Source organism: Schistocerca nitens, chromosome 4 (genome assembly GCF_023898315.1).
Source record: "Schistocerca nitens isolate TAMUIC-IGC-003100 chromosome 4, iqSchNite1.1, whole genome shotgun sequence".
NCBI classification, from domain to species: Eukaryota; Metazoa; Arthropoda; class Insecta; order Orthoptera; family Acrididae; genus Schistocerca; species Schistocerca nitens.
The window spans coordinates 515,422,207-515,438,921 of record NC_064617.1 but is presented as its reverse complement, the minus strand read 5'-3'; the positions used below and the strand labels follow the sequence as shown (position 1 = coordinate 515,438,921).

At 40.4% G+C, this 16,715-nt stretch overlaps 1 protein-coding gene across 4 annotated transcripts in view; it reads left to right on the top strand.

The window, feature by feature from the left end:
* The window catches only part of LOC126251442 (ubiquitin-conjugating enzyme E2 W), an 85,928-nt gene extending 69,876 nt beyond the window's left edge, over positions 1-16,052 (top strand). Inside the window, exons 5-6 of one of the 4 annotated variants that reach the window (XR_007545736.1) lie at positions 1,342-1,490; positions 15,107-16,052. Coding sequence is in view for 3 of the 4 variants with exons in the window: in XM_049951869.1 (XP_049807826.1) it covers positions 1,342-1,417; positions 11,704-11,753 (126 nt within the window). In the remaining variant the exon portion in view is untranslated. Of the gene's footprint in view, positions 1-1,341; positions 1,491-11,703; positions 13,950-15,106 lie in introns of those variants that run through there. The other 3 variants (XM_049951868.1, XM_049951869.1, XM_049951867.1) reach the window with 3 other exon arrangements.
* The last annotated feature ends 663 nt before the right edge of the window (positions 16,053-16,715 follow it).

Sequence of the window (16,715 nt, the reverse complement as noted above, 5' to 3'; positions counted from 1 at the left end):
TGAAAAGCATTACATTCAAAGCAAATTTCCTTTTTTACAAGATGAACTATGTGCGAGAATGTACAATGAATTACGTAAATCACAAAGTGTTTGACTCTCATTTAAAAATCAACTCTTTGAGGATGCCAATTTAGAAGAATTTCGAGCCCAGAAGATCAGACACTACGTCGTTATTAAAAATTTTACTGGCACATTTGTACGATGTATCTTAAAGTGTAATACACGCAAAAAAGATGAACATTATATGTGGAAGCTTAGCTTCTCTTCTAGCTTATTAATCTTGGAGACCAATATTATATGTGAATGCTATGTATATTAATTTAAACCATTACCTTTTCTTACTTGCGTTTTCCCGCTACTTAAGAGTGATATTGCTATTGGCTGATTACATCATGTGTCGTATGTTGTCATCGGCTGGTGAGACCACGTGACATGAGCTATGACTGGCTTACAAAAGTGCATTGCAATCTCTATTTCAATGCTTCGGAAAGTGACATGCGGTGTTTGATGGAATTCAAATATATACCTTCGTAATACGAGTATAAGCAGCGTACATGTTGCTGCATATCAAAGGTCTTTCAAAATGTGTTCCCCCCCTCCCGAGTTTTGTTTTCTAAAGTGCTGGGAAATTCTATGTCGGTATATAAAACCATAAACATTCATAGGATTGATGAGTTTTACAGTGTTGAGGAAGAGTATACTGTCACTTAACACACAAAAAGTGTATTTTCACCCGGGAGAAAGTGTATTTTTAACCTGGAAATCCAGGAAACATTTTTTTCCTTGTCCACGTATACACCCTGAATTTTAATCAGAGCATAGCCATACGAAATGAATTGTCTCATTCCAATGAAGTGATTTATGGAAAACAGGATAATTAATGAACAGACAACAGAAAGTTTCAAGGTAGTCATACATGAAGCTGACTAGATGAATGTATATAATGTGGCACATTGTCAATTCCAAATTCAGTGTATTTGTTGATGGGTTTCCATCAGTCTTTAACAGCTGCATTCATTACAAAACAATGAAATATGACAATAATAAGACACAAGAAAACCCTGGCTTACAAAAGGAATCAAAATATCATTTGCAAGGGAAGGGAAATACACACACAACTTTAGGAATCGTGTAAATGGTCAGCAGGTTGCCATGTTTATTGCTGAAAAAGTGTCCTATAACTATAAATCTGACTTGTTCCACATGCTAATGACTAATTAACTCCAAATTGTACAACAACTAACTCAGTAGCTTGTATTATTATTATTGTTATTGTTAGTAGTAGTACTTAGAATTCCATGCATAGAATAAGAAGCTAAGATTATGTACTTTTATTTTCAGAAAAGGCCGCCTGACAACTCATTTTATGTCAAAACGTGTAATAAGAATCCAAAGAAGACAAAATGGTGGTATCATGGTATGTATGAAAACTGAGAATCTTGACTGCATGCTGCATCTTCTGCAGTGGGAATATAACTTGACAAATGGAGGTGACAAGATTTTTTACCAGGACTTTTATTAAATGTATTTATTTATGTTTGTGATATCAGTTATTGTGCCAGCTGTAACAACATAAACTCGAGAGACCATTTCGTAGAATTATTATAGCAGTTTACATGACCACCAACATGAAAAATGGTCTTTTAGCAGTTTACATTGAACACTGATGTCCCACAGGGAGCCCACAACTCTTTTGCAAGTATGTACTTGGCTACCAGAGGGCCCCAGCCTTTGCAGCACTGCTTCCCTTCCTGTGCTGCAAGCCTATACTTCCACTGTCCCTTTCCCCCCCTGTCTTTTCATCAGATGGTTTTCCTGCTGAAGACCTCATTTGCACCATGTACATTATTTTGCACCCTATTTTTTTGTTTCACTTCCTGTGCTTTTTGCACTTTCTCAATAATCAATACATTGTCCCCATTATTGGGTCTGACCTGCCAACACGTTCCCAAATTTTTCAGAAGTACGAATCATGCAGGAAAGGTTGCCCATTGTTGTATATGTTCCACCTTAGCGCCATTTCCTTTCTAGTGAGGTAGTATGCCCAAAACCCAATTTGGTTGCCATCTCAGTGTGGGGGGGGGAAGGGGGGGAGTGTCATCGTCAAGTACCTGCACAGTGGTAGCCTGCTGGACTACCCAGGGATCTCTCTGTTGGTGCCTGAAGTGGAAACTCCCCAAGGAGTATGTGCTCATCATGCCTGGGGCACAGAGACTGAGTAACAGATGGCCAGGTAGCTGTTGCTGAGGAAGGGTGGCTCCCAAGGGGTGAACCCTAGTTTGCAGTGGGTGGCACCATGGCAGATGACTTGCATATGAAGCAGATGAGTTTCTCCTGCTGGTGGTCGTACAATCCCAACAGTCTCTTCAGAAGGAAAGAATTTGTTCAGTGCAGAAAGATATGACCCCAAAATGTATCCTTCCCTGGCTATGCCCTGGTAGGAACTTTGGATTAAGCAACAGAGAAATACTCAATCCCAATACCTGGTTTATATAAATACTGATGGGGATTTGTCACAAAGCTGTTACTCTTTGTGGAGAATATAGAGGACAAGTTTGGGGAAGCTGCAGCCATCTCCAAAATGAAGAGTGGGTCAGTTTTGATTAAAACACATTCCTTGCCCAGGCACGAGCATTGCTTGCTTGTGACAGTCCAGTGATTATCATATCCCATAGTAGTCTAAATATGGCTCAGGGCATCATTTTCTTGCATGACCTCCTCTGATGATGAGCTACATGTCAAATTAGAGCAACAGGGTGTACACATTGTCCATTATGTCTATAGGAGACCAAGGGACAACAGTATTGCTACTGGGGTCCTCCTCTTGGCCTGTTTTAACATGATCCATTGCTGGAAAGATGAAGGTGATTGTATACTGATGTGATGTGAAGCCATAAGTCCCCCCACCTGCCCATGCAGTGCTTCAGAAGCATAAAAGTCAGGTACATGTCTTCGCATTGCTGTGCCACCCCAGTCTGTAGGGATTGTGGACAACAGTTGCATGCAAATGTGTCCCTCACAACGACTGTGGCATTTGTGGAGAGCACTATTCTCCCTGCCCCCCCCCCCCCCCCCCAGACTGCACTGTCTTTCAGAGAGAGAGAAAATAGGGGAATATAAGACTCTGGACAAACTAGCGTACCACGAGGCTAAGAAAAAGTACAAGCATCTACAGCCTCCATGCGGATCAATGTTGTGTGCTACAGCTATGATGACATTGCCCTCTCTGACAATGATATGTTTACCCATTATGCCTTTTACAGCAGGCCCTCAGGGGCACTTGACCATGCCTGAATCCATCGTGGTTTGGGACTCTCCTCCTGCTGCTGCTTCCTACACAGTCACTTTGGGAGCAGTGGCTCGCCAATCCACCAGGACCATCAATCCCCATACCCTGGCCAGAGATGCATCACTCTCGTCTGGCTTCTCAAGCCAGGAAGGTGTCCCTCGCAACATTTCCCTCCAAAGTTTCTGCCGGTCTGCAGCAGGATACCAACCAGTGGCTGAAGGAGACACAGGCTGCTGTTCATAAGGGTTCGCAATCTTCTTCAGTCCCTAAAACTAATTCAGAAAAACCCTCCAAGTCATCTAAACCCCTTAAGGAGACCAAAGATAAAAAAAAGTCTTCTAAGAAGAAGGAGAATCAGGTGGCTCCCATGCCACCAGTCCTGTGTGTTCTGCTTTTGTGGCCAAGGTGGCGATTCTAGTGGCCCCTGAGGTTCCAGATTGCACCACGCAATGAGTTCAGAACCTATGTATCATGATAACCATAAATTCTCAATGAGTGTCATCAGCTGATCCTGGGGTATAACCTGCCTCCTTGTTCCCTACACACCCACTCATTATACTAACAGAAAGATTCCCAAGAGGAAGTATAGTGGTTCTTTCCACCACCTGGCTGAACTACGACATCTTTTAAGCACCTCCCCTACTTTCTTCATTGCCTTTCAGGAAGCCTGGTTTCTAGCAATGCAGACCCAAGCACTTTGTGGTTACCAGAAATATTTTAAGAATCACGCTGGCTATGGTAGAGCGTCAAGTGGAGTTTGCTCATATGTTTTGTGCTCTGTATCTAGCAAACTTGGGCCTCTTGGTACAGTTTTGGAGGCTGTGGCTGTTCAGGTAAGGGCTTCTCAGGATTTTCTGTCTGTACTGTTTATGTCCATCCCAGTGGTGGTGATGTGTCACAGAACAATTGTCTGCATTGGTTTGTCAGCTCCCCCTCCCCCCACCCCTTGCCCCCTTTCCCAATCTTGGGTGACTTCAAAGCACATAACCTCTAGTGGGGTGGAACCACGATCACTGACGGTGGTAAAAACATTGAAAACTTACTGGCAGGTCGTGACTTTTCTCGTGTATACTGATGCCTCCACACATTTCAGTGTTGCACATGGAACTTATTTAGGTATTGATCTTCCCATTTGCAGCCCTTGTCTTCTCTCATCCATCCAATGGAGAGCCCGTGATGACCTGCGTGGTAGTGACCAATTCCTGATCTTCCTGCCCTTCCCTCAGTATCATTCCCTTAGATGTCCTCCCAGATGTGCTTTCAACAATGGTTCTGAGATACTTTCACCTCCACTGTTGTCCTTTAGCTCTCCACTACACGGAGGTATTAACACAGCTGTCAAGAGTACAAGGGCAACCGTTCTGTCGGCAGCTGACTTATCGATCCCCTATTCTGTGGGATCCTCCTGTTGGAAGACAGTACCTTGATGGATCTCAGAAATCATAGAGGCTATTATAGATCAAAGGCAGGGCTCCAATGCCCTGAGTGGAATCCATCTATAGAGCACCTTATTGCCTGTAAATGGCTCCATGCCTGGGTGTGCCACCTAATAAAATGGCACAAACAAGAATGCAGGCAACTGTATGTGTCAACCATTGGACCATGTACCACTCCTTCATAGGTTCAGCAAAGGTAAGCCTCCTCTAGAGATAACAGCCCCCTACAGGTGTATGTGCTATTTCCATGAACGGTACTGTCTTCACTGACCCACACACTGTCATAGAACATTTTGCTCTGCATTATGCTTGAGCGTCTGCGTCTGAGAATTATCAGTCTGCATTTTGTGTCTTCAAACAGTGGATGGAGTGAATGCACTTATCTTTCACTACACCCACCTGGAGCCCTCTAATGCTCCATTCAATGAGTGTGAACCCGTTAGTGCCCTATCCTTTTTGCATTGATCAGTTCCTGGGCCAGACTGCATCCACAACCAAATCCTAAAACACCTATCAGTGGATTGTCACCATCATCTCCTTACCACTTCAACCATAAAAGGAATGAGGATGAGTTACCATCTCAATAGCGAGAAAGCATCATTGTCCCGGTACTGAAATCCCCTAGAAATGGACAGCTAATCACCCAGTTAGTCTCACCAGTGTTCTCTGTAAGCTTTTCTGATGCATTGTGAGCCGGCAGCTGCGTTGGCTCCTTCAGTCTCGGGGCTTTCTGGCTCTGTCCCAGGGTGGTTTTTGCCAAGGCCTTTCCACTGCTGACAACATTGTTTGCCTGGATTCTGCCATCTGGGCAGCTTGTGACCAATGTCCACTCCTTATTGCCATCACCTTTGATGTGCAGAAGGATTATGACTCCACATGGCAACACAATATCCTCAGTACCTTACATGAGTAGGATAGCTGTCGATTTTTGCCCAGAATTTCTTGTAGCACTGTACTTTGCAGGTTCAAGTTAATGCTTCCCACGCCGGCCGCGGTGGTCTCACGGTTCTAGGCGCGCAGTCCGGAACCGTGCGACTGCTACGGTCGCAGGTTCGAATCCTGCCTCAGGCATGGATGTGTGTGATGTCCTTAGGTTAGTTAGTTTTAAGTAGTTCTAAGTTCTAGGGGACTGATAACCACAGCAGTTGAGTCCCATAGTGCTCAGAGCCATTTGAACCATTTTTTTTGCTTCCCACAGAAACATCCCCCCCCCCCCATCCATATCCAAGAGAATGGGGTGCCATAGGGCTCTGTATTGAGTGTCCCTCTCTTTCTAGTGGCCATCAATGGTCTAGCAGTAGCTGTGGGGTCCTCAGTATCACCCTACTTGTATGCTAACGATTGTTGCTTTTACTATTGCTCCTCTTGCGTGGGTATTGCTCAGTGCCATTCAAAAGGCGCAGTCACGAGCCCTCACCCATGGCGTTTAGTTTTCAGCCACCAAGACTGGTGTCCTGCGCTTTTCTCAATGTTCTGCTGTTCGTCCACAATCAGAACTTTACGTTGATGACCAGTTACTCAATGTGGTGGAGATTTATTGTTTTGTGGAACTGTTCTTTGATGCCTTACTGACCTGGTTTCCCCATCTTCATCAAATTAAGCAAAAGTGATGGCTACATCTTAATATACTTCACTACCTCAGTAACACCAGCTGGGGCACAGACTGTTCTACTCTTCAGCAGCTTTACAAAGCCTTGATCCTGTCTTGTCTTGATTATGGGAGTCTGGCATATAGTCCAGCATTGCCCTCAGTATTGTGGTCACTGGATCTGGTACACCACTGTGGGGTCCGGCTTGCAACAGGAGCCTTTTGAACTATCCCTGTGAACAGCCTACTTAGGAGGCTAGGGTCTCTCCATTATGGATCAGGCACCAACAACAGCTACTCACTTATGCTATACACATTTGCAACTCCCCTAAGCATTGAAACTACTGTGCACTTTTCCCCAGTGGGGAGATCCACCTCCCACAACAGAGACCCAGAACTGGGGTCACAATTGCAGTTTGAATACAGGTCTCTGCTTAATCAAACTCTCCCCCCCCCCCCCCCCCTGTTGCTTCTTGCCAGGGAGCAATCGCGTATGCCTCCATGGCATGTACCTTGACCTAGGATCTGTCACGATTTATCCTTTGAACTGGAAGATCAGCTGACACCTGGTTTTTCATCACCTGTTCCAGGGTGTCCCCGATGTTTTTTCTGGGTTCCGAAGTGGTATACACTCATGGCTCAATGGTCAATGGATCAACCGGTTTTGCATACACATGTGCAGGATGCAGTGAACTATGCTGTATGCTGAATAGATGCAAAGTCTTCACAGCTGAATTGGCAGCCATCAAACAAGCTCTTAGCCATGCTTGTTCTTGCACCGGCAAGATGCTTCTAAGGTGCAGCAACACTCTGACCAGCCTTCAGGCTGTAGACCAGTGCTACCCTCATCACCCATTAGTCACAACATTCTGGGATCTTCTTTCTGATGTCCACCAAGCTGAACAGCAGCTCGTCTTTGCATCCTTGGTCATGTTGGGATCTCAGGGAATGTACATGCCAACTGGTTGACAAAGTTGGCTACCAGGATGTTGTCAATTTTGGAAATGGTGTTTCAGAACTGGACATTCAGTCAACTCGACACCATTAGTTGTAGCGGCATGGAACAGAGTATGGTCCACCCTGGACTCCCCAACAGACTGAGGGCAGTAAAGGAGACCATGATGACATGGCAGTCTTCCCTTTGTGCAGGGAATCCACTGTCCTTTTTCAGCTATGCATTGGCCTTACTTGGCTGACCCATGGGAACATTCTCCGAAGTGAAGCTCCCCCCCCCCCTTTTTTTTTTTTTGCCAATGAGTTGCCCACCCAATGGTGGCCTACACCCTAGTACACTGCCCAAATTTAGATGCCTTCCAGCGGTATCTTAAACTTCATGACTGCTACCTCTGGTGCTAATGGCTGACCTGGTTTTATGTTTTACCCACAAAGGTGATTTCTGCTACTAGTCTCTGTGAGGTGGTGTAGTTTTGGCCTCATTGACTACCTGAAGGGTTGTAGGGGCGCCCCTTGCCTGCTCTGTCCCAGGACACGTAAGGTGGCCTTAGATCGGTGGTCCAGCCTGTCTCCTACCCTTCCCACCTTCTTATTCTCCTTATTCTTTTGTATTCACCATTTTTAATATTTGTCTTTCCTAAAATTTTATTATCTTGTCTGTGCTGCCAATGTTCTTGGGATAGGGCAAAGTACTGATGGTCAGATGGAGTCTCTCCATCTCTCACCTTGTTCCATGCCCAGGGGTTCTCCAGCTGCATTTAGAGTAGAGCAACATGCCCACCTTACTACCTCTCCGTTGGCTCCTACTTCTCCTTGCTTTTATCTCTGTCTTCTTGTATCTTGGCTACAGTCAGGCTTCCTCGCATTTGCCTTATGTTTCCTTCCTCTAAGGACTATTCCTCGTTCTATATATATAGGATGAAGGGACTGATGACCTCACAGTTTGGTCCCTTAATTCCCCCTCCCCCTGCAACACCACCACACTCATGCTGTCCAGCAACCCATTAATATGTACTTGTTTTTAGCAACTTAATGTTGTTACAGCTGTTGGTTGAGAATGACACAATACCTAAAATCACTATAATAAAGAAATAAGGTGGTGCATTGGTTAGCACACTGGACTCACATTTGGGAAGATGACGGTTGAAACCTGTGTCCGACTATCCAGGTGTAGGTTTTCCGTGATTTCCCTAAATATCTCCAGGAAAATGCAGTGATGGTTCCTTTGAAAGGGCACGTCCAATTTGCTTCACCATCCTTGATACAATCCGAGCTTGTGTTCCATTTCTTATGACCTTGTTGTTGACAGGACATTAAACCCAATTTTCCTTCCTTCTAAAGAAATAAATGTATTAAATAAGAGTTTAGGCAGAAAAGTTACACGTAAACATAAAATGGTATAAATTGACTGTCCTCACAACATTATTATTCAAATAATACGCAGCAGGGGGGGGGGGGGGAAGTAAATACCTTCTGGAATCATCAGACTAGTACAGTGTGTATACCAAACTGTACAATACTGTAGGAATGTTCTATCTTCTGTCTGCATACTGAGCTGCAATAGCAAGAAATTGAGGTGGGATGTGTTTGGTCACTTCGAGTGATATTACAATTATTGTGTTTCTCTTCATATCACAAGTCATTTTTACCAAGTACTTAGAAATACTGGTGGCCTCACTGCCAACTGACCTCCTCCTTTTTATGTATGGGTCCACACATGCTGTAAATTTATAAAGAAACAGTGCTGATTCAATGACGAAACCTACATACAGGTTGCACTTCCCTCATTTTACATTTGTGTACTTCACATCTGTGATAGTTGTGTTCATATCAATCATGGTTGTGTGAAACTTATTAGGGTTGCCATCACATGCTGCTTCCCCCCTCCACACACTCTGATGTGTGTAATGTAACATTCCGTGAGCATAAAAATTTTAATTGTGATTGTAGCTTCATAGTGCACAGGAGGCTGAAATTAACTGATTGCTAAATAATGACATAAAGTGTTTATTTCAAAATAAAAGAACATCCTAACCATGGAAATGATTTCCTTTGACTTCCACTATACGTTATTAATCAATGGCAGGGAAGAATCATCATATTCCATGCTGTCGAGAAAACTGCCACATACCAGCCAGAACATAATACAGTGTTTTATGTGTTTGAAATATAGTATAAATTGTATGCTGTGATATCCATGGCACAGCAAGCAGTATTGAGGAAATTTTCTGTTTATGTGTGAATCATTGACAATAACTAAAGTGCACTGTGCTGTTAAAGTTGCCATTTATATAGTACATTTTTCCTGGTTATATTATTAATCATATAATTCATCTGCTGCATATGTTGATGTAACTTCAACAAACACCAGTTGAGAATCCTTCCACAAATGTCACAACCATGTATGTGTTTACACATCCATTAACTGCTTGCACATTGTTCAGGGTCAAACTTAAGTGATCACTCAAGTTGTCTAGCATCACCCACCTGTCATTTACCAAATCATTTCTAGTATTACCTGCCCTTAGCTATATCTTCCTGTTTGCCCACTTCAGCGGCTTGTTAATTCAATTTAAAATGGTTTTATTTTTAATTTTTAAAAATTTTTAATTTTTTTAATTAAGCTTATAGTTTATTTCTCTTCTCGATGACTGTGTTCTCTTACCTCACTTTTTTGTTAAGAATGCAAAATTTTTTAGAGATTTGGATAATATTATTTGTCACTATAGTCTACTCATCAAAAATTAGGAGGGTAACAGTGAAACTTTTTACAATGTTGTTTCTACACATTGATCACATTTTCAAACAAGACATGTAATAGCATCAGCCAGTCCAATCTTTTGTTGCAAGTTTCATTAATTTGTGACTTTTGGAAGTAATCATATGATCTCCTCCCATAAAGTTTAAATGTTAACATTGATGGGCAGTCCTTGTTTTATTATTTCAAATTGGAGCTTAGTGTGAATCATTACCTTAGGTATTTGCATCTGCAATTTAGAAAATCTATTTCCATATCCTAAGTCTTTCATTATGATCAGACACATAAACGTAACAGTTCTTCATAAGATGAAAGTCTATTCACTTGGTCACCATCATATCCTGTTGAATAATGCAAATTTCACTTTGAGAGAATGGTCAAGCTGACCTACTTCCCCTCCCAGCACATTCAGTGTACTGTCGAGACTGTGATATCAGCTGTCTCTAAAAGCCTTGTTGAAAGACTTTACATTTACATTAATTGGATACTACGCCAAGAAATTTTGAAACAGAAGAATTATTGTGCAATAAATTTCATTCTGGTGAATTGAAACTGATATTCAACATTTTAAGTGGGGACAAAATGTGATTGTGCTGTTTTAACCAGATATAAAGAGAACATCATGTCTTGATCTTCCGAAAATGTGGTCTGAGAAAAGCGGATAGAACAGGTTATGTGTTATGTACTTTCTTTGATTGCATACACTTCATAACAATCTCACTAGAAGGACTGAGGACAGTAAATGAGGATTTGAGCTTACAAACAAAACTGGTGGGGGGGGGGGGGGCACTCAGATTTTTTTTAGATTAGATTTACTTTCATTCCAATTGATCCGTAGTGAGGAGGTCCTCCAGGATGTGGATCATGTCAGAAAAACAACAATATATGACAAATATTTACAACTAAAACAAATAAGCTAATGTACCATTCCTCAGGTCCCAAGTGGAATGATCGTCATTTTTTAATGAACACTATATGAAAGTCATTTTATAAATACTAATGCACTGAATTTAAAATAAAAAAGTTTTTTATTTATTTATAAGGTAAGAAACATGTAATAAGACTACTATAATACTTATTTACAATGAACATATTACTGCACTGAAATGGTGCAGAAGTTAGATTGTACTTACACACACACACACACACACACACACACACACACACACACTGTGGATAGAGCGTCTGCCATGTAAGCAGGAGATCCCTGGTTCGAGTCCCGGTCGGGGCATACATTTTCAACTGTCCACATTAAGGGATATCAACAACACCTGTCGGCAGCTGAGGGTTTTCAGTTAGTCATCATTTGTTGTTATATTTGTATAACAGTACTTTACGCATTGATCTTCAGGACTTGTATCACCAAAGCTGTAATAACTTCTTTAGATCAAAAAAATGTTTTCTCATTTACATCACATTTTAAAAATAAACTTCCCACATATTCCTGGCTTAACAAGCAATATATTTGCTTTCACTTCAAATTCATCAACCACTCGTAATAATATAACTTTTTAATACTAGTGGATACGAGATAAGTTCGAGCTCAGAAGTTCATCTCACTTCTGTTACATTGTTTTTCTATTGATGGTATATGATTTTTAACTAAAAAAGCCAGATTGTAATAAATTATTTATTTTTAATTCCAGTGACCAATTTTGATCTATATGTCCATCTTCAGATGCCGCTGTGAGCACCACCTGGTACCAGTCACCAGCTGCACTTTTGTGACTGGTATCAGGACGAGTTGGTGGTTGCAGCAGTTCTGTATACCTGGTCCTCATGTCATCTGAGCGTCTGGTCAGAAGATGGTCATACAGAGTGAAGTTGGTAGCCAGAATAAAAAATAATTAACTGATTGCAATCTGGATTATTGTTGTTGTTGTTGTTGTTGTTTTTGTTTTTTAATTTACTGTTGCTGATGTTCCTAAACAGTGTTAAAAGTTATTTGATTAGTGACTTCTTGGAAAGTTGGAAAATCTCCAGAGCAGAATGGCAATCCATGGAATATTTATTTTCATGTCTGATCTGATGGTATTTCCTCTTAGCTGCTGTGACCGCTGTCCTATACCAAAGAGGCATGATGGGGCACATCGTGCCTCATTATGGCTGACCACATGAATAATAAAAGTAAAAATAATGTACATTATTTGCACTTTTTTCCACTGTGTAACCAACTCTTGTTGTGAGTGTATTTGTTAGTAACAATACATAGGGATATTCATTGTTTCTTTGGAGTGTTATGTATCACTTCGCCACTTCTGATTTTGTGTACTTTGTGAATCATATGGAAACCCAATCACTGTATAACTTGCAAATACTAATCAGACATCCAATGAGTTGTGCAGAAATTTTGAGAAGTTATTTTAGTTGGGCTCATAAAATATTGTAAGCAGAATTGTCAGTCAACTCAATGTTATAACTCCAGTTAGAATATGAGGCAACAAACCATGTGTCACTATTATATTTGGGATGGGTATTATGGAATGTAATTGTGTGCCAGAAACTGGAAGGTATTGTGCATCACCTTTTCTTCTTCTCACAAGGAAATGGTCCAATCCGATATGCTTGAACCTAGCCTGTAATTTACCTCACAAGAAGAATACACCGAAAGAAATGCACTGCCAAATTGTAGCTGCGAAGGTGCATGCAAGTAATTTTTTTTTTTTTTTTTAAATATATGTTACTGATTTTTGCTGCATGAAGAATCGCTTATAACAGCAGTTTGTACAGCTGTTCCAGCCAAGCATGCTAGTCGGTGAATAAGCAGATGCAACAGTGACATGATAGCGTAGCACCGCATAGCATGAATGCCAAAGTGCATCAGAATAATGTGCAGTTCATATTGACATCCAAGTTGTTGCAGATGTAATTGTTAAACAAGTGATTAGAAAATCGAGGCAGTGTATGATGTAACATTTGAGATGACTTCCATCAGTCAGGACTTTAATTTGGTAACATGAAATATTTTATGACAATTCCTGTAGCACAGCTGTTTCAATAATTTTCTAATAATATATATTTTTCTAATATTGAAGCAGTTCCTTGTTTGTTCCCTGCAGTCATCACAAACCTGAGAAGTGTCTATTGGATGGAGAGAGAGAGAGAGAGAGAGAGAGAGAGACTTACATGAGGCACACCTGATAAAAGAAAAATTAATGCATTCAGGAACTTCACTGTAATTATTAGTCCTATTTAGGCAGAACTGGGTGAAGTCCTGGTTGCTCTGCGTATAGTACTCCGTACCAGGCACACTTGATCAAATTCGTAAAACATGGTGGTACAAACTGACAATGCACAAATGACTGACATTTAACAGAACTATCAGAAATTATATTTGGACAATAATTAAAAAAAAAAAAGCTTTACACTGTGGAACCATTTCTTTATGTAGAGGCTAAATCATGCTATTAGTTCAGAGTGGAATCAGAATTATATTAACAGTCTTTTTGCCATCCTCATAAAGACAAAGGAGTGTTATGTCCAGGCCAAGAGTCCAACAAAAGCAGTGAATTAATTTCTGCAACTGAAAAGAAGACATTTCAGCAGTAATATTGAAAATTATTCTCTCCCATTTTTCCCATGTTTTGCTATGCCAGATTTTTGCAACTAAACAGTCCTTTTTTTTAATTTGTGGTCCTAATTATTTGCTGTGAGTTTTGCGAAGACATACATAAAGCTGTGAATACATTAATTAATCCACTGATACTTATTATTGGCATTATTTTATACGAATGTGTCGTGGCATTCATCGACTGCACAAGTGACTCGGTCTTTCTTTCACTTGAAATGATAAAGTGCAGTTTGCATGTAGATCTTCAATGAAACCTGGCTGATTGGCATTATACCCTGCATTTTAAGGGATTACAAGAAGCTTCATCTTTACGTCAGCTACAAATTTCTCTGTAGTATCACCTATTAACACTCTCTCTCTCTCTCTCTCTCTCTCTCTCCCTCCCTCCCTCCCTCCCTCCCTCCCTCCCTCCCTCCCTCCCTCCCCCTCTCCCTCTCTCTCCCCCTTTGTTTAACTAAAAATTGTATGGCCTTTTCTTTGTCACTGAAAGCTCTTTCTGTACATATTTTCTTTGGGCTTGGAGGGCTTGAAAGGAAGGTATTGTATTTTTTTTTCTTCTAATGTTGACACAAATTAACTAATAAATGACACATATGTAGGTCTTCAAGAGAACCAGGTGACTCTGATTGCATATCATAGTCTTCATATTTCATCTTTGCAAGGTTTAAAACAGTATTGGATTCCACATTAGTGTGAAACTCTGGAAGCTGCACAAAGACAGATGCTATTAGAAAACATGTACAAAGAAAATTAATTCAGTTTCCTCTCCATTGTTAACACTTGGCAATACTGCAAAGGGAACTGCTGAGTGTTATGGATATTACATGAATTGCAAATTCTAGTGAATAGTAACTTTGAAGAGTTGTGACAGGGAAACTATCAATGAAAACTGATATTCACTTTACAAATTACGTTTGTGTCATGCTGTGTCACCTATTCAACAACGTACCAACAACCAAGGATATGCGCCTGCCGTGTTGTGCGTGTGCTACCTGCTAAAACTACAGTAGGTGTGTACATTTCACCCACCACCTGGTGAACTACAAATTTGGCAATTTTCAGCATTGTTTAAAAATAATTGCAGTATGTCTTAGCAGCTAAAATTTAGACATCACGTTTCTCTCAATGTTTTCTTCCTGTATAAAAAATTTCAAGACAGGTTCTGACAGTCGGATTGGAGTATTCCCTTGTCAGCTGTGGTATTCTTATTTTATGGCACAGCAAATATCATCTTGTCTGCCATGTAGTTTCACATGGTTTGTTGTACCAGCTATCTTCTGTTAGGTTCAAGGTAATGGTTAATTTCTCAACTGCCTTACATGTGCCTCTGTTGTGCAGCAGCTCCTTTTTTCTTTCCTTTTTTTTTTAAAAAAAATAAATGATGTTTTGTCCCTGGTTGGAGTATGTTGCGTGTGATTTTTGCTTCTTGATATTAAAAGTATGTAGCTATTATTACTAATATGGTTATCTCATCATTATTTTTTTATTTTTATTTTTTTTTTTTTTACAGATGATGATGTATAGGATGAACTTTATAGCATCTTTAAATTAAAGAGTACCACTCTACAGTGTGAAACCAGATGATTTTTGTCTGTGATCATCTATGAAAAGTGAATAGTTGGTGGACAAACATGGATATCTAATGTGTAAAACATGAAACTGTCTGCGTTTAAATTTCACCAGTTTTTTGTGATACTACAGTAACTGACCTGTGTCACAAAATACAGCTTTGGTCATTGAGTGAGAAGGTTTTTTGTGTATGTTGCCACAAATCTGTGTTGTGATGTACTAGCAAGACGTTGTTTTCATAATTTAAGGAACATTAGTGGCTTTTGTGTGGATTTACCTTTGTTGTTTCTCATTGTTGTTGTTTGTATTTTATTCAGTTCAGTTTCAAAAGACTGAAATTGAAATTACTTAATCCACAGCTTCTGCATTTACTGAGAGTAATCACCATTTTTAGTATCTAAGGTATCTTGAAGTGTTTTCACTAGCCCACAGAGAGCTGCTTTTTGAATTATGTATGTTGTGTTCACGTGATGTTTGATTAGAATCAGTTTTACATAATAAGCAGCATTCATTGCACAATGTTGTGGCGTGTGAAAGCTCAAGATGTAAAAAGTTCTCATATTTTGAACCCTGGTTAACATACGATGCACCAGTGGGTTTAATATTGACATGTTACTTAATTTCTTACAGAAACCAGTTATATTTTATACAGAATTATTTGCTTGTTTTATTGGTTTTGTACCTAGGCTAAATGTGTGACTTCAGATAAGTCAAGAAGTTCTTGCACTCTCAATATACTTCATTGCCTTATTACAAATTGTATGATTACTGTAACTAATAAGATTGCTGATGTATAAGAGGAAAAAGAAGTCCAGTGTAAATTTATTTTAAATTTTGTACATTTCTTAAACTGTAAATACACTAATTCTGTCTAGATATTTAATACTTTAAGGGTATAAATGAAATCATATTTTTAATCTACTTGTGTATTGCACTTTGTTTGCTTGATCCCAGATTTTCCAGTGTGTAGTCAATAGTAGAAATTCTGATATGAAATACCATAAAGTGAATTGGTTCTGCTCAGCACTTCCTAACTGGAAGTACACATTTACAAGGTCTGTTAGAAAAGAATCTGACCTTGTTTGTTTTTGTAAACACCTGATGGATTTGAATCTTGCGTGCTTGCATGAGCTGACCTCGACCCTTTTGTTCGCATGTATGAATTTTTTCTGACCCGTCGATCGTGTCAGTTGCTGGCGAGCAACAAGTGAGGTGGTGTGTGGTGCTTGCATCTGTTTTTCATTGCACAGAAAATGACTGAACAACTGTAGCAGAGCCACTACACCAAATTTTGCCAGAAACTGAGCAACACCCAGGTGGAAACCATTCAGAACATTCAGATGGCTTTCAGTTACGATACTATGGGCATCACATGGATTAAGGAGTGATACAACTGGTTTAAAGACAGTTGCATGTCAGTGGAGAGTGAGCCATGCTCTGGTCGGCTATCAGCATGCTCAAATGACCATGCCATTGCCAAAGTGAACACTGTGGTGATGCAAAACCATCGTGTGACTTTCAGAGAAATTGTGGAAGAGATAAGCATCAGC